Genomic DNA, 21,441 nt, shown 5'->3' with positions numbered 1-21,441 from the left:
AAAAACATATTGGGCAAAAATGTGTATGTGGTTGGAGAAGATGATACAGCAACATGTTGCTCTAAAATCTCAAACATTTGTGTTGGGGATTTTACCAGAAAATTATAGTAAAAAATGTATATTTGATTATTCATATAATAAGTGAAGCTAGAATTGTATTTGCACAAAATTACAAAATTGAAGAGATCTCTGTAGATAAAATGTAATTAAAATGTGCAGAAATGAATAGATTAACAGTTGCAATTAAAGGAAAGGAAGAATCTGATTATATGGAAACTATTTTATCAATGGTTAGAGAATGAAAGCAATGTATTATAAAGTCAAATAAGTTAAGATAAATTCTATGACAGCACATATGTTAAATATTAATAGTAATATAAGAATAGATACAAATTATGATTATGGTGGTAAATTTTAATCAAGACACAAAACCAGACTATATCAGACAACACACTTATTAATGAAAGATGAAATGTTTGTACAAAAGAAAATAAAAAGCATTTCCAAAAATAAATAAATAAGTCGGGTTCTAGCATCCTGTGTAGTATCTTAAGGAATATTGTAAGAGTTATTTGTCTAAGATGAACTGCTTCTCATCTTGTTATTCAATTCCCATATACTGTATTGGTTTATTGCAAATTTGTACCTTCTGTCAAATTTCAAACTATTACAGATACAACTTTTTGACCAGCAACAAGTTTATTTTTTCTGTCAGTGTTGTCTCTCAGAAACCACAATGTATATAACATTTATGTAGCAATAAATATGCCACCCTTTTCTTTGAAAAATGTTTCTATATTTTTTAGGGAACTAATTTAGCTATTATAATATTTAACAATTGTCCAGTTATTTAAAATCACTATTCTTTGCATTTAATTAATAAAATAAACTAAGATTGTAAGATTACATTTAGGAAAAGGGAGAATGCATGGCTTGACAATACTTTGTGCTAAATATTGTAAAATAAATAAAATAATTCTAGCTCTATGCCAGTGATGGCGAACCTTTTTTCCCTCTGGTGCCGAAAGCGCTTGCACATGCACTATGCTGCATGCGTGAGTGCCTACTCCCATCATTCAATGCTTGGGGAGGGCAAAAACAGCTTCCGCCATCAACTGGAGGCCTTCTGGAAACCAGAAAGGGCCTATTTCCCAACTTCTGGTGGTTCCAGTAGGCTCATGTTTTGTCCTCCCCAGACTCCAAAGGCTTGCCTGGAGCCCGGGGAGAGTAAAAACACTCTCTCCCATCCCACCTTCCAGAGCCTCTGTGCAAGCCAAAATTCATGTTGAAGCTGAGCTAGGACAATGGCTTGCGTGTCAGTAGATATGGCTCTGGGTGCCACCTGTGGCACCTGTGCCATAGGTTCGCCAGCACTGTTCTATGCCATTACCATCAGTATATTTTTTATCTCATTATTCATTTACTACATTCCTTGTACCCCTTCTTTCAAGGCAAGACATTTTGTATATGTGAAGAAACAGCTTGTAGGTGAAGCTTTTCAATGTTTTCATTTGACTTGGTAAAACCACAATTTTATCTATTTATGCCAAATCAGTCATTTTGAGGATTCATATTTTATTCTCTCAGCAGATTGTATTGCTAACTAATACTCTAACCTGCAACATTCTAATGAGCCTGGCAGATAAAATATATGTATCTTGACCCTTAGCTATAGCATTTATGTGGGATTTTTTTCAGTTTTGAATGCCAATTTTTAAAATTCATCATGTTTTCTCGATAAGAATTCTGAAAGTTGTATTTTAATAATCTGTTTCAAGTGACTAATGTGTCTGCTTTTCCTAAAATTATAGGTTGTATGTATGAAAAAGGTCCAAGACAATTTTATGATGACACTTGTGTTGTTCCAGAAAAATTTGATGGTATGTTACATTTTTTTTCATCTATCCAGTCTTACTGAAGTAATTCAGTACGATGATGATACCCAGCTTTACATCTCCACCCCATGTCCATTCAACGAAGCAGTGGAAGTGATGTGCCGGTGTCTGGAGGCTGTTGGGGCCTGGATGGGTGTCAACAGACTCAAACTCAACCCGGATAAGACGGAGTGGCTGTGGGTTTTGCCTCCCAAGGACAATTCCATCTGTCCTTCCATTACCCTGGGGGGGGGGAATTATTGACCCCCTCGGAGAGGGTCCGCAACTTGGGCGTCCTCCTCGATCCACAGCTCACATTAGAGAACCATCTTTCAGCTGTGGCGAGGGGGGCGTTTGCCCAGGTTTGCCTGGTGCACCAGTTGCGGCCCTATCTGGACCAGGACTCACTGCTCACAGTCACTCATGCCCTCATCACCTCGAGGTTCGACTACTGTAATGCTCTCTACATGGGGCTACCTTTGAAAAGTGTTCGGAAACTTCAGATCGTGCAGAATGCAGCTGCGAGAGCAGCAGTCATGGGCTTACCTAGGTATGCCCATGTTTCACCAACACTCCGCAGTCTGCATTGGTTGCCGATCAACTTCCGGTCACAATTCAAAGTGTTGGTTATGACCTTTAAAGCTCTTCATGGCACTGGACCAGAATATTTCCGAGACCGCCTGCTGCCGCACGAATCCCAGCAACCGATTAGGTCCCACAGAGTGGACCTTCTCCGAGTCCCGTCAACTAAACAATGTCGGTTGGTGGGCCCCAGGGGAAGAGCCTTCTCTGTGGCGGCCCCGGCCCTCTGGAACCAACTCCCCCCGGAGATTAGAACTGCCCCTACCCTCCTTCCCTTTCGTAAGCTCCTTAATACCCACCTTTGTCGTCAGGCATGGGGGAATTGAGACATCTCCCCCGGGCATATACAATTTATGAATGGTATGTTTGTATGTATGTGTGTTTAGAAAATGGGGTCTTTTAAATATTTTTAAACAGTAATTTAGATTTGTTGTAAATTGTTTTCACTTTCTTGTGAGCTGCCCCGAGTCTGCGGAGAGGGGCGGCATACAAATCTAAATAATAAAATAAAATAAATAATAAATAAATTCTATGTAATGAAATCAAAAGAGAATAACGTTTTTTTTACTTGATAAAACAGTTATGATCCAATTGCAGAGAGATAGATATATAATTTGTCATTTATATGATTGACCCTTGCTTTTAGAAATCAAAATATGTTTTGCAATCATATCACTTCATTTGTGAAAGCAAGGAATCTAAATCCAGAACCAGGGCAATCTATTTTACTTCTAATTATTACTTCTAATTTATTCCAGTGAGTCATAGATAGATTTCAAATGCATTGATAATGACATAAAACCTGTTATTAGAGATTTAATGCAAACTGATCTCATAATTAACAAGCAGAACAGAATGCAGCTCTGTACTTATTAATAATCCAAACTCTTAATTTATTATTCTCTTAATTTATTTATTGAAGACATGAATTATACAGAGCATATCTGCTTTTCTACGTGTATCAACAATTTTGTTGATTGTTATAATTTCTTGTATTTCTTAAAACTGATGCCCAAAGAGTAGAATATATAATGTAATACCACATACTATCTTTAATATATATTTGATATAATAAAATATCAAACCAGTATGTATTCTGAAGAGAAATTACTAATAAGGTTAAGATTGGTTTTTGTAACCAAAGGAATTTGAGTGGGTATTTCATGTCATATTAAATTCTATGTCATATTAATTCAATTTTGCACATAATGAGGTGAAAGTTCTCTAAACTTTTAAGCTGTATGGTGGTGAGGAACTTACTATCAACAGGTTAAATAAATTTAATTGTCATATGATGTAGGGTTTTTTAAAAAAATATATTCATCAGTGTGGGAAATTCTGCTAAAAATAATTGCAATACTCAAAGGTGAATAAAATTAATAATTTCACTTATGAACTTTTATCTGACAATTGTATATTTTGAATATTTTATTCAATGTGGTTATTTTTTGAATCATGTAATTAATATTTTATGGGTTCTTGTGGGAAAAATATATCTTGTTAGATTATCTTTGAGCTTTAATATATGCATGCATACTTTCTCAACTAATAGTGCTTTTCAGATAATTGTGAATGAATAGCTCAGCAATGTGGAGTATTAAAAAGAAACTGATTGATCCATAAAATTTGAATACCATACAAAAAATCCTGTTAAATTTTATTCAGATACTGTTAATTTTTTTCATATAAGTATTTTCAGGCAATAGAAGATACATACACTGTTTTTCCTAATGAGAAATTATATCAAATATTACATACCATTTCCAAAGCTGGATCTTGCATAACTTTTGATAGCTACTTTCATACTGTTACTGTATGAATTGACTCTGGAATGAGTAACTAACATTGCATTCCCATAAGTTTGTAATTAGTATTTTCTGAAGAATTATCATGCCCTATGTTATCCCAAAATCCTGAATAGTATCCTATCTACCATTTCCTTTCTCTCTTCTCACTTACTACAATAGCATCTTTTTTTCTTTGTTGGTATTAAATTTATTCCATCCTTGGGTCCAATGAACTGAAATAAATGAACTCACATTTTCTTTTGCCTAGGTGACATTAAACAGGAGCCAGGAATGTATCGTGAGGGCCCCACATACCAGAGGCGTGGTTCCCTTCAGTTGTGGCAGTTTTTGGTAGCTCTTCTTGATGATCCGTCAAACTCTCATTTCATTGCTTGGACTGGCCGAGGTATGGAGTTCAAGCTGATTGAACCAGAAGAGGTAAGTAGGGCCACCAATATTAATCCGTTACTTTAAAACATTGCTTCAGTACCTTTTCTTCTTTATTTCTATATTGTCTTAAGAAAACTAAAAATTAATATGGTCTTATGCATAAGACCTTTGACGTCTTTAAATTTAACAGATAGGATTCTGTACATGTGTATGACTCCATACCCATCAAAGTTTGCAAGAATCGACTGCATTAGACTTGCAGTCTATCTAATCTACATGTTGCCACTTGTTCTCAACCCAACAGCACTAGGACTGCTTAGGGTGACCCACTCCCTTCTAAATCAGGGGGGACTTGGGGAGCCCTTGCAGGGCAGTGCCGAGGACTTTAATGCGTTTTTCGCTGATAAAATCCCTCAGATTCGGATGGACCTTTACTCTGATTGGAAGGCAGTATCGGCTGACAATGAGTCAGTCGAGGTGACTGGGGCCTGTCCTTGTCCATCTGTATGGGAGGAGTTTGACCTGGTGACATCTGATGAAGTGTACAAGACCATTGGACCTGTGAGTTCCGCCACCTGTTTGCTGGATCTGTATCCCTCCTGGCTAGTTTCGGCCAGCAAGGAGGTGACACAGAGCTGGGACCAGGAGATTGTCAATGATTCTTTGAGGGGGGCATCCTTCCTGGCTCCCTACAAGGAGGCACTTGTTTGCCCCCTCCTCAAGAAGCCTTTCCTAGACCCAGCCATATTTAATAACTACCGTCCAGTCTCCAACCTTCCCTTTAGGTTGTTGAGAAGGTGGTGTCGCTCGAGCAGTCATGGGCCTTCCCAGATATGCCCATGTTTTGTCAGCACTCCGCGACCTGCATTGGTTGCCAATTAGTTTCCGGACACAATTCAAAGTGTTTGTAATGACCTATAAACCCCAACATGGCATCGGACCAGAATACCTACAGGACCCCCTTCTGCCACATGAATCCCAGCGGCCGATTAGGTCCCACAGAGTTGGCCTTCTCCGGGTCCCGTCAACTAAACAATGTCATCTGGTGGGACCTAATAGAAGAGCCAACTCCCTCCAGAGATTCGAACCACCCCCACCATCCTCGCCTTCCACAAAACTCTGAAGACCTATTTATGTCGCCAGGCATGGGGTAATTAATATATCCCCTCTCTGGCTAGTAAGATTTATGTATGGTGATGATTGTGTAATTTTGATTGTTTTAATGATAGTGGGGTTTTAGCTATAGTTTTTAATTATTAGATTTGTATTGCATTGTTTATTGTTGTGAGCCGTCCTGAATCTTCGGAGAGGGGCGGCATACAAGTCTAATAAATTATTATTATTAAATTATTGATTATTGTGAAGAAAATAGGAGTGATCACTGTGTTCCTCACATTGAGCTACTGGAAGTAAAGTAGAATATAAATCCAATAAATAATCTTTATCTTTATCAGTAAATGGGGATAAGATGTGTCTATTGTACACATACCTTGGCTAAGATTTAATTCACACAATTTCAAGCATGATATTGTCTTGAAATTCATTTTTTAAATAATATAATTCTCTCACAACTCTTAATATCTGAACCGAGCCTATGTATCTTCTCTGTTAGTCTCCTTTTCTGTCTTTATATTGATTTTCATGTGATCTGTAATTCTTCACACCTTTTAGAGATTATACACATGCACCAGGAGTGGGTTGCTCTTGGTTTGGCCTGGTTCAACAAACTGATAGTGGTGGTGGCAGGAGGCTCACCCACTTGCCCCGGATACTTCTGTGCATGCATGAGCAAACTGGTAGCAACATGATTTATGACCCACTATTGATATACAGTACACCCTTTCATATCCATGCATGGATTTTCAGATTCTATCATACATTGGAGCACATTAAAATCTCCAAAAAGATGCAAAGATATTATTCTGTTTGAAATATTATTGTACCCTAAAAACAGAGGCTTAGAAGAACTCTTAAAAGGGCTGTTTGAAATTTAGAGGAGTATTGGTGTATTTGGAAGAAACTTAAGAATTGCGATCCTGAATAATATGATCCAAGTTGAGTTTGGGAAAATGATGACCAGATTTTTTTTATTTATTTATTTATTTATTTATTTATTTATTTATTTATTTATTTATTTATTTATTTATTTATTTATTTATTTATTTATTTATTTATTTATTTATTTATTTATTATTTAGATTTGTATGCCGCCCCTCTCCGAAGACTCGGGGCGGCTCACAACAAGATATGACAAATCATAAATAATTCAGATAGCTGTAAAATATTTAAAGATTTAAAAGAACCCCATATACTAACAGACACACACACAAGCATACCATGCATGAAAATTGAACAAGCCCGGGGGAGGTGTTTCAATTCCCCCATACCTGACAGCAAAGGTGGGTTTTAAGGAGTTTACGGAAGGCAGGAAGAGTAGGGGCAGTTCTAATCTCTGGCGGGAGTTGGTTCCAGAGGGCCGGTGCCACCACAGAGAAGGCTCTTCCCCTGGGGCCCGCCAACTGACATTGTTTAGTTGACGGGACCCGGAGAAGGCCCACTCTGTGGGACCTAATCGGTCGCTGGGATTCGTGCAGCAGGAGGCGGTCCCGGAGATATTCTGGTCCAGTGCCATGAAGGGCTTTAAAGGTCATAACCAACACTTTGAATTGTGACCGGAAATTGATCGGCAGCCAATGCAGACTGCGGAGTGATGGTGAAACATGGGCATACCTAGGGAAGCCCATGACTGCTCTCGCAGCTGCATTCTGCACGATCTGGAGTTTCTGAACACTTTTCAAAGGTAGCCCCATGTAGAGAGCATTACAGTAGTCGAACCTCGAGGTGATGAGGGCATGAGTGACTGTGAGCAATGAGTCCCGGTCCAGATAGGGCCACAATTGGCGCACCAGGCGAACCTGGGCAAACACCCCCCTCGCCACAGCTGAAAGATGGTTCTCTAATGTGAGCTGTGGATCGAGGAGGACGCCCAAGTTGCGGACCCTCTCTGAGGGGGTCAATAGTTCCCCCCCAGGGTAATGGACGGACAGGTGGGATTGTCCTTGGGAGGCAAAACCCACAGCCACTCCGTCTTATCCGGGTTGAGTTTGAGTCTGTTGGCACCCATCCAGGGCCCAACAGCCTCCAGGCACCGGCACATCACTTCCACCGCTTCGTTGACTGGACATGGGGTGGAGATGTAAAGCTGGGTATCATCAGCATATTGATGATACCTCACCCCATGTCCTTGGATGATCTCACCCAGCGGTTTCATGTAGATATTAAATAGCAGGGGGGAGAGGACCAACCCCTGAGGCACCCCACAAGGGAGAGACCTCGGAGCTGACCTCTGACCCCCCACTAACACCGACTGCAACCGGCCAGAGAGGTAGGAGGAGAACCACTGGAGAACAGTGCCTCCCACCCCCAACCCCTCCAGCCGGTGCAGAAGGATACCATGGTCGATGGTATCGAAAGCCGCTGAGAGGTCAAGGAGCACCAGGACAGAGGATAAACCCCTGTCCCGGGCCCGCCAGAGATCATCCATCAACGCGACCAAAAAAGTTTCCGTGCTGTAACCGGGCCTGAAACCAGACTGCCGGGGACCTAGATAATCGGCTTCTTCCAAGGACCGTTGGAGCTGGAGTGCCACCACCTTCTCAACAACCTTCCCCATAAAGGGAAGGTTGGAGACTGGACGATAGTTATTAAGTATGGCTGGGTCCAGGGAAGGCATCTTGAGGAGGGGGCGCACAAGCGCTTCTTTATAGAGTGTTGGAAAGACTCCCCTCCCCAAGGAAGCGTTGGTAATCTCCTGGGCCCAGCTCTGTGTCACCTCCCTGCTGGCCAAAACCAACCAGGAGGGAAACAGATCCAGTAAACAGGTGGCGGAACTCACAGCTCCAATGGCCTTGTCCACTTCATCAGGTGTCACCAGATCAAACTCTTCCCAGACAGGTGGACAAGTACGTGCCCCAGTCACCTCGACTGACTCATTGTCAGTCGACTCTGTTTTACAATTGGAGTCGAGGTCGGCCCGGATCTGAGCGACTTTATCAGTGAAAAACGTGTTAAAATCCTCGGCTCTACTCTGCAAGGGCTCCCCAACTCCCCCCTGGTTAAGAAGATACTTTGTGTAAGCATCTTTGTGTAAGAAGATACTTTGTGTAAACCAAAATAGGTAAACAATGAAAACTAAACAGCTTTTGTAAGCCTGAATGCCTACTTACATAGGTACATAGATAGTACCTTTAGTACTACAACAAGATCGAGAGAGGCCTCACATCAGTGTCATCATCTCAAAGCCGAGTGGAGCATGACCTAATAACCCTCTGTTCAACACCTAGTAAAAAGACATCAAAATGGCATGCCTCTTACGCTGAACAATTTTCCCAGGAGCCTATACTGGATTTAGATGGGCCTCCTCACTTTTAAAGAAGGCCAGATTTGAGCGTGATGACACCTCAATCCATTGCAACAACCCTACAAGCTGGTACTATTTTAGAGGTCTAAATTATCCTGATCCTCTGATAGATAAAGATATCATTTTGGTGCAAGAGACCTGGACCAAGGATGACCTTCTGTTAAATGGATATCATTTGCATAAGCTAGAAGCAAGGCCAGGCAGAGGCCCAGGAAGACTGAAGGGAGGGCTGGATATTTTCATTTCCACCAATTTGAGAGCAGAGCCCTTTCTTATTCCCCCATTAAAACATATGGTTATGACCCTTTTCCTCAAGATGGACTCTGTCCAGCTCTTAATAATTAATGTTTATCTTCTTCTATTGGTAAGAAATGCTGAAATCACAGCAGTGTAGATGGAGTTGGAATATTATATTAGTAAACATCACATAGACCATCCAAAAGCCAGAGTCTAACTGTGGGAAGATTTCAAGGCTAGATTGGGACCAGATTATTCTACATTATATACGAAATATCATCATTATCCACCAGTGTAGGTTCCCATAAGAACCAGCTCCTCCCTCATACAACTCTCTAAAGACAAGAGGATAAATTTTGTTGGCTTATGTCTTGCAAAGATGGTGAATAACTCAATCTTTATATGTCCAATGGCTCTTGGGCTGGCAACTACCCTGGCAAAACTACATTTATGTCAGGGTCCAAAAACACCACCATTGATTATATCCTAACATCTGTGGACTTATTACATCATGTAGAAAATTTTGAAGTCCTACCTTGCCTGGAAAATGACCATCTTTATGTATATATATATGAAGGCCTACACCTGGCAAATACCCTTCGGGGACCAATTTATTCCTGCAATTTATTCCTCTAGCAGGCCCATCAAGATGTAGGCTCAAATGTTCCGAACAACTTGACCAGAAGGTGAGAAGAGCTCTTTCAGAGGACAATATCCTCTGAAAACTTTGCTCAGCCTTTATTATAGCCAACCCTTCACAAAATTTACTGGAACCATAAAAACATATCTACATGTTCAATGTAGTTCATAAGCTACAACCAATATACATGACTAAGCTAAGAGGCTCTGTATCACCTCGAAACAATGGTTTGACAAGGATTATGTACAAGCCAAGAAAGCTTAACCTTGGCTTATAAGATGTACAAAAGTGAGGCTGTGAATGTTAATAAAACAAGTCTGAAACATTTTATTACCCTCAAAAACAATCTAAGCAACTGATTACTCTTAAGAAGAGACAAGACGTAAGGACCTCCTGGAACAGCTTAACGTGGCCACAAAGCAAAAGAACTCTCTATTCTGGCATCTAATAGCTAGACACTCGGACAGATTTCATACTCCATTAGATGTCCACAGAAGTCCTACAACCTGGGAACTTCACTTTTGGAGAATGTACGAAGACCTATCTAGTGAGAGTATAATGTCTACAATAGAGGACTTATCAAATTGGCCCCTAATTTCAGAGTCCAAAATCAAATCACTCATTGGCCGACTCAGGATTGTAAATTAAAGGCTTGAGGAGCTGACTCTTTTTACCACTTAATTTCTGAAGAACAATTCAGAGTGATGGCTATAGGTTTTTGCAGTGCTATTCAAGTGAATTGACTCCACTGGCTATGTTCCATAAGATTGGGGTTTGGCAATTGTCGTCCCAATTTTTAAAAAGGGAAAAAGATATGATGCAGTCAATTATAGACCAATAAATCTGCTAAATATGATCAGCAAACTTTACTCCAAACACCTCCAAGATAAACTAAAGGGGCAGCTGGATTCTGAGAATTTGATCCCTGAAGAGCAAGCCAGGTTTGGAGAGGTGAGAGGCACCATCAATCAGTGCTTAGTTCTTCATCAACCAATTGAAAAATGCATCTCAAATAGGCTTGTATCATTATGCACCAGCTTTATAGATCTCAAGAAAGCCTTTGATCAATTATTAGGACTAAGCAATGGGAGAAGCTGGAAATGGCCTCAATTGACCACAGGCTTCTTTATCTATTATGCGTCCTACATACCAAAACATCCCTCAAAGTGGGGTGTAATATGCAAGGGTCCCTCTCAAAGCCAGTTAAAACTCAAAAGGGGGTTAAACAGGAATGCATTTTGGGGGCCTGATACTCACTTTTACATATATGATGTGGTAAAATGGCTAAACAAACCAAATACCTCCCCCCCCCCAAATATGTGACCAAAGCATCACTCTCTAGTACTTTAATAACAATAAACTAGATCTAAATTATGAGAAAACAAATATTAAAAAGGCCAAAATTTTATTCATGGTATCTAAATGGACACAAAATAGAGCAGGTAACCATCTTCAAATACTGAGAGTGTCATTCAGGCCAATGGTTCAAAAAAAGCACATGGAGAATATGCAGCTATCTTGGGTCAAAGATCAGAGAGCACCATTCTTAATTTTTTCCACACAAAGGGAGGATATTATGTCCCTGCTGCTATTAAACTTTTTGTGGCCAAATCACTAGCTCAACTTCTTTATCAGACCATCAGCTTCATGTTTTACATCATTAGAAATAGTTCAATGCAAATTAATTAGATCAACTCTTCAGATGCTATCTTTTGTGTCAATTGCACTGGAGACAGGACTGATAAAAGTCTAAGCAAGAATCTGTATAGTATCTCTAAATGTTTGGCTAAAGATACTCCTCCAAGACAAATTCTCTTCCTTATGGATCAAGGCAGTCAAGCCCAATCTTGCCAACTTAAGTTTCTCAGCTTTAATTCTTGAGATGGATTATGATCTAACAAGACAACCTTGCGACAAAGGGTGGAGGATATCGAGAGGCAGGCAGACTTAGGGAAAACTCTGTTGTTTCTGGCTCCAGATGCCACTAGATGTGTTGTGTTTCTGCCAGCTATCTTAATCAGTTGGAATCAGCAATCCATCAAAAAACATTTGTGCTTGCACAATGCCATGTGTTTCCACTGTTCATTTTAAGTGGAAAGTATAAAAAAATATCATTCATGAAAAGACTTTGCCCCTGCAGCTCAGGAGAGGTGGAGACTGTGGGAAACATGCTCCTTATATGCTCCTTTTACGGAGATTAGGGAAAAAAACATATTCTGCCAATAATTGCAAGGTATCCGGCTGTTCTGACACTACCTAACTTCAATGCCTGCTTAAGGATGAACAGGACATAACTGTAGCACAAGTGGCCAGATTCTGCTCACTAGCAGCGGTGATTCACCGCAAATATGTGTCTTCTTCACTATAGGTTAGGGATTGCAACTGTTGTATAAATCAGACCATGTATAATGGATTTATTATAGATTTAGTTGTCATTTATTATTTTAAACTAGAAGTCTTAAATGTGTGTGCATGTGTGTGTGTGTACAAAAAGGTTGTATTTTTGTGTATTTTCATCTACAGTGTTCCCTCGATTTTCGCAGGGGATGCGTTCCAAGACCACCCGCGAAAGTCGAATTTCCGCGAAGTAGAGATGCGGAAGCAAATACACAATTTTTGGCTATGGACAGTATCACAAGCCTTCCCTTAACACTTTAAACCCCTACATTACAATTTCCCATTCCCTTAGCAACCATTTACTCACCATTATTACTGGTAGTCACCATTGAATAAGACATTAGTGTTCCTGATATTTATAAACATAATTATTTATTAACAATAATTATTTTTTTTGTTATTTATTTGCAAAAATTATTAGTTTGGTTATGATGTATGATGTCATCAGGTGGGAAAAACCGTGGTATAGAAAAAAACCATGAATTATTTTTTAATTAATATTTTTTGAAAAACTGTGGTATAGGCTATTCGCGAAGTTCGAACCCGCGAAAATCGAGGGAACACTGTATATCTCTTTACAAAGCTGTCCCCACATACACATTTTGCAAGCAATTTTTTCCAATGGAATTGGCTAATGTATGATATTTTCATTGCTACACGCAACTTAGAACTCTTGCTTTAAATAGTGAAGTAATCATGCTGTTTAGCTTAGTCTATGGTACCTTAGCTTTCCAAAGCTTTTGATTATTCCTTTCCCCAATATCAACTAGAAGTGATCCTGGAAAAAGGAAGAGACCCACATCAATGCCAAGTCTCCCATATCTGTAAGCCAGTCCAAATGATACCATGACAGAGGGCATCAAAAAGTACTGAGAGATCAAGGAGAGATCATAAGATATATCAAAGTTCAATCAATCAATGCAATCAATCATCTCCTTATTATGGGCTGGCCTAAATGTTGACAGGAAGGGATCAGATAAAGCCATTTTATCAAATTTATAAAACAAATTTTATAAAATATAACAGATGGGTGCTAATCTCTCTTGGTGACAGGTGGCACGCCGCTGGGGGATTCAAAAAAACAGACCAGCTATGAACTATGATAAACTTAGCCGTTCACTTCGTTATTATTATGAAAAGGGAATCATGCAAAAGGTGAGGAATTTGTAGTTTTTGTATTTCTGTGAAATATTGCATGTTAAATTATAAATTGGTTTAAAAATGCAAGTATTTCTAAACTGCGTATCCAGTATGACTAATATAAGGAAGTTCATTAAATGTCTAACTTTTAAATTTCCATACAAAACTTTCTCCCCATCCTATTATTTCAAAATCCATGACTTAGAACATGAACCTTGATGTAAATTGAAAAGTTATAGTACAGTTTTGGTCAATTTTGTACATTTTTCTGCACTATTAACAGATTGGCCTGTCTATTGCCTCTGCGTATTTTTCTCTTTCACATACCCTCATGTCAGGAAAAATGCAACCCTCTTTCAAAGTATGTTTTTAACTTCCTTCAAAACCTTTTAAGGAGCCACGACTCAAATCTGAGCAGATTACAGTAGTTTTCTTTAAAAGTTTAAAAAAATAAATAGAAAACTATTATCCTTGATTATATTTTTAAAAAAATCTCTATATGTATGGTTGTGTATGTGTTTGCGCATGCGCACATACATGCACACTTAACTAATTAAACTGGGTCCAATTTTTTGGGTGCATTTTAACACTAGCTGTTTTTATGATTGAAGCTATACGTGTCATTCTTATCCTATCATTTTATTTTTATAATAATTTCCTTAATTTATAAATTTGCTTAATTTATTGTTAATTAAGATAAATTGGAATAATAAATTTGATAAATCAATAAATAAAAGGTTAAGACTGCCAAGAGAAGGATTAAAAGATTTCATATGTTGCCAGATGATGGTATACATTAGATATACTACTTGAGGTTATTAAAGGAAATAGTTCTGTGATATCTGAAGGTCCCTGCTTTGAAAGGAAGACATACAGTGATTGGCATAAAATTATTTGATTTTAGTGACTTGTTGGCAATTTCAATTTTGTTTCCCCAACTTTATCCAGTACTTACACTAATAATCAGAATAACTATAGAAGTGTACTCAATATTCAGTATATCTACTATTTTTCTTAATCAAAACATAATTGTGCTGCCTTTTTAAAGCCAACCTTCCTCACTTGTTTAAAATAATCATTGTAAAAACCTAATTAACCAAAACACAAATAACTCAAATTAGCTCAAAGTGGGAAATAAAATCAAAATCTGATGAAAGCGGTATTTCATTAGGCCAATAGTACATTTGTGAATTAACAGTTTTTAAGCTTCCAAGAATGCTTTACCAGATAAGAAAACTATTTTCTCCAAAACAGAAGGGTCTGTGAGTAGGAAAATATATGGTTGGTGCTAACCAAGTCAGTATTAGATTAACCTCTTTGTGTTGCAAGAAAATACGCCAAACAGATCTTGCAGTGAAGGGAAAAAAAGCATGATGTGTTGTTTCAAGAACTTGCCTCAAAATTACGGGGATAAAAAAGAGACTGTCATTGAATGATACACAAACTTCCTGTTACAGTTTCTTTGGTAAAAGTAGCCATAATAAAATCCAGGCAGAGTGGTAAAAGTTCTGCCACTTTGCTGAAGTCAGGCACAAAAAATTGTGGTATTCAAAAGCCGTCAGCTTTTTTATACTTGTCTTAAATGACCAAAGCCTCTCTTTTCTGAGCTCTTGTGAAAATAACATCTTGATGGAGTCCATTATCAACTTACTTTCTTGAAGTTGAATGTTTTTCTGATCAAGTTTAGTCACCCCTCCACATCAAAATAGACTGATGGTATATAAATACTCAAAACTTCCAATATACTTTTCGTCCATCATAAAATAAAAAGAGAAAGCCAACCACATTTAGCTTAAAGAGCCAGGAATAACTAATACAGCATCAGCTGACGTGTTACAATCTAACCTCAATTGCTTCAAGCTTCAATATGGCTCAATAAAATTATATATGTATGCATGTATGTATGCATGTATACCTTCAATATGGCTCAAGAAAATTATGTATATAAATTATGTATATCTTCAATACGGTTCAAGAAAATTTATTATCAGCAAAAATATGTATGTATTTATGTATGCATGCATGCATGCATGCATATCTTCAATATGGCTCAAGAATACATATATGTATATGTGCATGTATGTATGTGTGTGCGTATAATATATACATATATGTATTCTTGAGCCATATTGAAGATATGCATGCATGCATGCATACATACATATTTTTGCTGATAATGAAAAGGAAGGGAGGCTAGTATAGATCTATTTCAAGCTCTTTTGCTCTTTTTTTGACATATATATAATATCTCTATATATGAGAAACGAATAAGACTGTCCTTGACCTGTCTAATCTTGTGGACACTTGTCTGGCAGTTTTCTCTTCCTTTATACCTCTTCTTTTCCTGCATTTGAGACAGCAGAAGCTTATTAATAATGAGTCATAGGTTGGATTGTTCATTTCAAATTAAAACAGTAAAGCAATTCAAAAGAATTCTTTATGTTGGGATTGTTTTTTAAAATCATGTTCCCTGAATCTTAGGGTCTTTTGTTTTTCTGGTTTTTTTTAAAAAATGTTGGGAGAGTTCCATGATAAAGGGAAAAGAAAAAAATCATGTAGACTCACCCAATTTTTCTATCACTAGAGCTTGCCTCTCGTCAACAGTTCTAGGATACTTTTTAAAATGAAGGTTCTACAGCCTGAAAAAGTTTGTAAATCCCTATTCAGTGTGATTATTTTTAAAAAATAGTAAAGCCATTAATCTTCTATGTCATTCATTATCATCTAATTTTTGCCCAGTTTTCCTTGTGCATCTTGTTTTCTGTGTTCCTGATGCACAAAATATTTTTTGATGCCCCTAATATGGCTGCAAAAGAAAATTGTACTTCCATCTCTTACAGCCTTTCTCTTTTCCACCCTTCTTCTTTAATATTACTCTTAAGGTTGCTGGAGAGAGATACGTGTACAAGTTTGTTTGTGACCCTGAAGCCCTCTTCTCCATGGCCTTTCCGGATAACCAGCGTCCCTTGCTGAAAACTGACGTCGAACGTCATATCAATGAAGAGGACACTGTCCCTCTGTCCCACTTTGATGAGAGTATGGTCTATATTCAAGAAGGAGGCTGCTGTAATACCCACCCTTATAATGAAGGATATGTATATTAATGGAGTGATAGAAGTGAAGCCCCTTTTTCATCCTAAGCTTTTCCCTCTTTCATGAGACCAAGACAAAAGCTGAATTCCCTTCAGTTGATTTTATAAGAATAAGGATTAAAAACTGTAAAAAGAATAAAAGAGTACTATAAAGGGGTTTCTTCTGTTGTATTACTCCTGTAGTTTGACATGGACAGTGCACTTTATTTGAAAAGGGAAGTTTCGAATCTAATTGTTTATTCTTTGGAACAAGGGTGGAAAATACAGGTTTTAAGTACAACAAAGCTGTATCATGTCTGAGTTTGTTTCTTTCTTGGTTAAAAATAATGTACATGTTCTCTAATTACCCATAGTACAGTTAATTCTAGATGTGGTCAATAACCATTTGTACCCTACTTGGAGAACTATCTGTCATGGACACTTTCCTCTCTCTCCCCTTTTAACTATAGTCTAGCCATTTTTCTTGTCTTTTTTATTGCTAGACAGACATTATTTACGTTTTACAAAGATTGAGCTTTGCACGTTCAGAATATGTACTCCACCTTTAAGCTATGGACCAATAATAGAAGCTGGGTTTGAAGTTAGAATTAGATTTTTAGTTTTGTTCATTGAAAGACAGGTTCTACTTTTATTTTATTTCTTAAAAACATATCTATGTATCTTAAACACTACCTTGATTCTGTACAGAAGTCATTAAGGAAAGCATTCATTCTGGTCCAAAGAACACAGTTCTTGGTTTGTGATTATAAATTGCAAGGCTGTAGCTTCGCTTCTGATATCAAGTGCCATCTTGTTATGCAAATACATCAACATTTAATTGTTTTCAACTTTTCAATGTCCACCTGAGTGTAGTAATTGTTTAACTGAATCATTTTGCATATTCTTTTAACTTTATGTACAGGACTGTGATCGCAAAGGGTGAGACAGAATGCTATCCTTCCACTTTCTTTGATTCATAAATAGGTTATTTAATCAATAAGAATTAACTGTACTAGTTCTTATATCTCATTATGCTATTTTAGTCCAAGCAGTTTCTCCTTCAGCAAAACATCCAATATACAAATAAGTACTTTGGTAATTTTTAGACATGATATCCAATAATATGCATTTAAGCCTTTATACTGCTGTGTTATGTTCATAAGCATATATACATACTAGTTAATGCTATCGCTTCTGCTGCTGTCTTTATTCCTGTAATACTCTCTTTGCTGAATTTACTATGTTCTTTATAAGCAATGCTGTAACTACAGTTAGCATTCAGGACAAAATAGATGACTTGAACTGCTTGGAAAAATAGCTTATGCCATAGCTGTGCTATAAACAGCTTTAATGTGCATTGCGACATTGATAGGACTTTCCAGTTGCTAAAGAGGATCTCTGCTGAACCTTTTATAATGCTCTACTCCATGGAGCAGAGACCTCTGCATAATATAAAAAAAAATACTTATTTTCTTTTTCTTGTTTTGGGCTGTATCATGTAGTGCTGGCACTGATGCTTAACAATTTTGTTAGGAACACTAATTGCAAGTGTGATTAGTTAAGTTTGGGAAATCCTTCAGAAGTTGTATTAATTTGGGGGAAGGCAACATTGGAAAGAAGACAAGAATCTTATTCTTGAATTCAAATTAAATGAATAATATTTAAGAAGATTTAATTTTTTTTGCATTGGAAAAGGAAATAGAAAGCATATTTGAAGTTTGGAGAGAACATCCATCCCAATAGTCATATACATAGTTTGCCCAGAAATCATCAATTCTGAAATAGAGAAAGGGCAGATAGGAGTCCATAATTATTAGTTTCAAAAATAATCTTTCATTGTAAATGACATGATATCAGAGATGCCGGGATGTAGTTATTTACTTTGCACTCAATGTTAAGAATTAGTCAGGAACCCTATAAATCTATAAATGATTTATAATGCAATTCATTTCAAACTTAATGAGTATTAACCACTATAAACCACAGCTGTAACAAAGCACACTGGGTATGCATCTCTTTCATCCTAAAACATTAAGAGAGTTTCATGTGTGCATGTTAAAAATCCCATGGCATGTTAACCTTACAGAAATCTCTGCTAAAAGAGCTTCATCCCTGCCTTTGTTCGGTGGCAAAATTTCTCTAGCTGGCTATAAAATTTGTTTTGTGTTTTTGTTTTTGAAAAGCTACCATTGGGATAGAATCAGTGACTTTAATCATGATGCCTACAGATGTCTATTGACATTTCCTAGACGTCCCTCCTCACCTAATTTAAAAATGGGAGGCTAGTATTTTCAGAGTGTCAACTTCCAGCTGTCTTGAATCACAGTTCTGCTTAAAAAATAAAAATTCTACTCATTTAAGAAAACAGTTGGGGAATGTACACTTGCCATTTAAGAATATACCTAGGTAAATGAGGTGGTAAAAGTCCTGGGGATATATATTCATTTGTTATCTGGTAGATGGGTGATTTCTGTTTGGCTGCATCCATCATGGCAGTCATTTTATGAAGTCATCTCTATCAACCTTTTTTTTCTGAACGAGGAACTTAAAATTCCAAATATGTCCCCCAGTCTTAACAACAGAAGCATCTTTGTAGGAGTCAAGACCTCGAAAGTTGCAAGTGCAACATCACAGTTGAAGCCCCACCTCTTGTACTTACATACACACAAAAGGGCAGGGTATTGATGTGATTGCACATCTACCCTCTTGCCAATTTTGATCCTCCAACAAGAAACTAAAATAAGGTTTCTCCTTACCTTAATTGCTAAGTTAGGGTAGATGAGAAGAAACAGGCTTGTTTCTAAACAAGGCGTATTAAATAAACTGGCTCTGAAACAGAAGAGATGACAAGGTATGCATGCTAAAAGTCCTTACAGGAAGAAGCAAGTATGTTTACTAGAAGCCTAAACACATTCTGCTTAATGATAATTGTAGCTTTATTCTTTCAGGTAGCCAGACATTAAAGTATATTGAGCAGATTCGGGAGGCCAAGATTTTTATCTCCACTCCTCAAAGCCCTTCTTAATGAAAATATTAATCCACCACCCTTATTGATAGCCCCAAAGGTAGCATGTCATTTGATCTGGGATTATCAGTCTACTAGTCTCAGTCCACAGGATAACTGAGTACACCTGCAATCTCTTACATCATTTTTGAATTTTTAATGGGCAGGGTATACAGAAGATGTCACCTGATAGCAAAAAAGCAGAAAAAAATCCTGGTATTTGTTCTTAAAAGTATGGATTAATCCAGATTTACAGAGCCACTTTTAACTGACATAGATCCCCAATATACGTCTCCCTTAAATAAAAAGTTCTGTGGTTACTTTCGGTCCTGGTTTTATTGCAAGGAACAGTTATTTGAAAAGAAAATATTAGTTGAAAAAAAGAAAGCCTGAGTCAAATGTCTTAATATTTAATATATATCTATATCTATATCTATATGCTGTATATGGTAGTGATTCACTGAACAAAAAGATAATTCCCAGGGGGAAAATGGTATAAGAATTTGTTATCTGGAATTGTTGGATCCTTTTGAAATTGTACCTTTTAAAAAAGAGTTTATTTTAAGTTCTGTTTTTATTCCACATTTTTCCAGGTAGATTAATAAATCTGGCAGCTGATTTCTGAAAGATGGTTGTTTGAATGTCTAATGGTTTTATTTTTATTCTTTCAACATAATTGAAAAGTGTATTGGAACAAAACAAAGGTGACTCCATGCTGCATCTACAACATTACAGCAAGCAACTATCATAGTTTATGTGTAGCTTGCGGCTAAAAATCCCCCAAACGAAGGCAAACAAAATTTCTAAAAATAAAGAAAACCCATTTCTTTGAGCAATCACAATGGGTTATTACATTATTAAGTATCAATCTTACTTGGAAACATAGTACAAAATTACAATATTTCACATCAGGACAGGTATCTCTCCTCACTTTCTGAGTAGTAGCCTTATCACATATACTTGTTATGTATATATGTTTTCCATATATGGTTAAATATAAATAGCTTGTTATTTTTGAGATCTGGTCTATCCCTTTTCCTTTTGAAGGCATTTTCCTAAATAACTCACCCAGTGTTTTTCTGGGGAAGATAAATATGAAAATTACATCGGACATCAAAACCTGCCGCCATAGCCTCTTGTAATGGTATGTGGGGGATGACCTTGAAAGATAAGACAAAGAGCTACAGCCTAGACATGATCAGATAAATTAAATTTGATTCCAAAGGAAGAGAGGCGATGAAAGCATCCATGAAGGAAGCCTCCCCAATTTTCATGAGAGTAAGAATGAATGTCACAGTTTCTTTTTAGTAGATGAAAATCATTGGCTTCAAGGGTGCCAACAACTCAGGTCCCTAGGCAACACACACACAGAGATTACAACTCACTACTCATTCTTTCTTACTACTTTACTATTACTGCTTCCACTACTACTTCTTATGAGTCCTACTACTGGAGAAAAGTATTTTTATAACAATTTTAGGCTCTTTTGTACAGCTTTATTTCCATGAGAGAACATACACTTTCTTCCCTTCCTTCACATTACCCACTGCAGTTGTTTAACAACACAGTTTTGATAGTTGTAGTCCCTATTGCTAGCTGGAGGGAGGGCTGAAAGGAGCAAATGACAGCTGGCCAGGGGCTGACCATTTTCTAGCAAGCCTGCTCTCTAAAAGAAATTTTCAAACTTTCAAGAGACTTTTACTGGAATGTTACAATAAAAATGAAGTTGTTATCCCTGTTGTGTTTATAGTCTGGACTACCTCAAAAGGCAGCCCTTTTTGGCTGACAGCATGATGGACAGGAAGGTTGGTTTGGGGAGTATCAAAAAGGATGTTAGGACAGCCTCATCATTTTGCATACATCTTCCCCTAATAAAAATCCAATGTCTCTCCTCTGCTC

At 37.5% G+C, this 21,441-nt stretch overlaps 1 protein-coding gene across 3 annotated transcripts in view; it reads left to right on the top strand.

Moving 5' to 3' along the window:
• Window positions 1-19,909, top strand: part of ETV1 (ETS variant transcription factor 1) — a 142,660-nt gene extending 122,751 nt beyond the window's left edge. For all 3 annotated transcript variants that reach the window (XM_070767094.1, XM_070767096.1, XM_070767095.1), the window contains exons 10-13: window positions 1,812-1,880; window positions 4,512-4,681; window positions 13,381-13,482; window positions 16,350-19,909. In XM_070767094.1, coding sequence (XP_070623195.1) covers window positions 1,812-1,880; window positions 4,512-4,681; window positions 13,381-13,482; window positions 16,350-16,571 — 563 coding nt within the window. In that variant the 3' untranslated portion in view covers window positions 16,572-19,909. The remainder of the gene's footprint in view (window positions 1-1,811; window positions 1,881-4,511; window positions 4,682-13,380; window positions 13,483-16,349) is intronic.
• Window positions 19,910-21,441: the final 1,532 nt, after the last annotated feature.

This window comes from Erythrolamprus reginae, chromosome Z, assembly GCF_031021105.1.
Source record: "Erythrolamprus reginae isolate rEryReg1 chromosome Z, rEryReg1.hap1, whole genome shotgun sequence".
Taxonomy (NCBI): Eukaryota; Metazoa; Chordata; class Lepidosauria; order Squamata; family Dipsadidae; genus Erythrolamprus; species Erythrolamprus reginae.
This window is presented reverse-complemented; position numbering and strand designations above follow the sequence as displayed.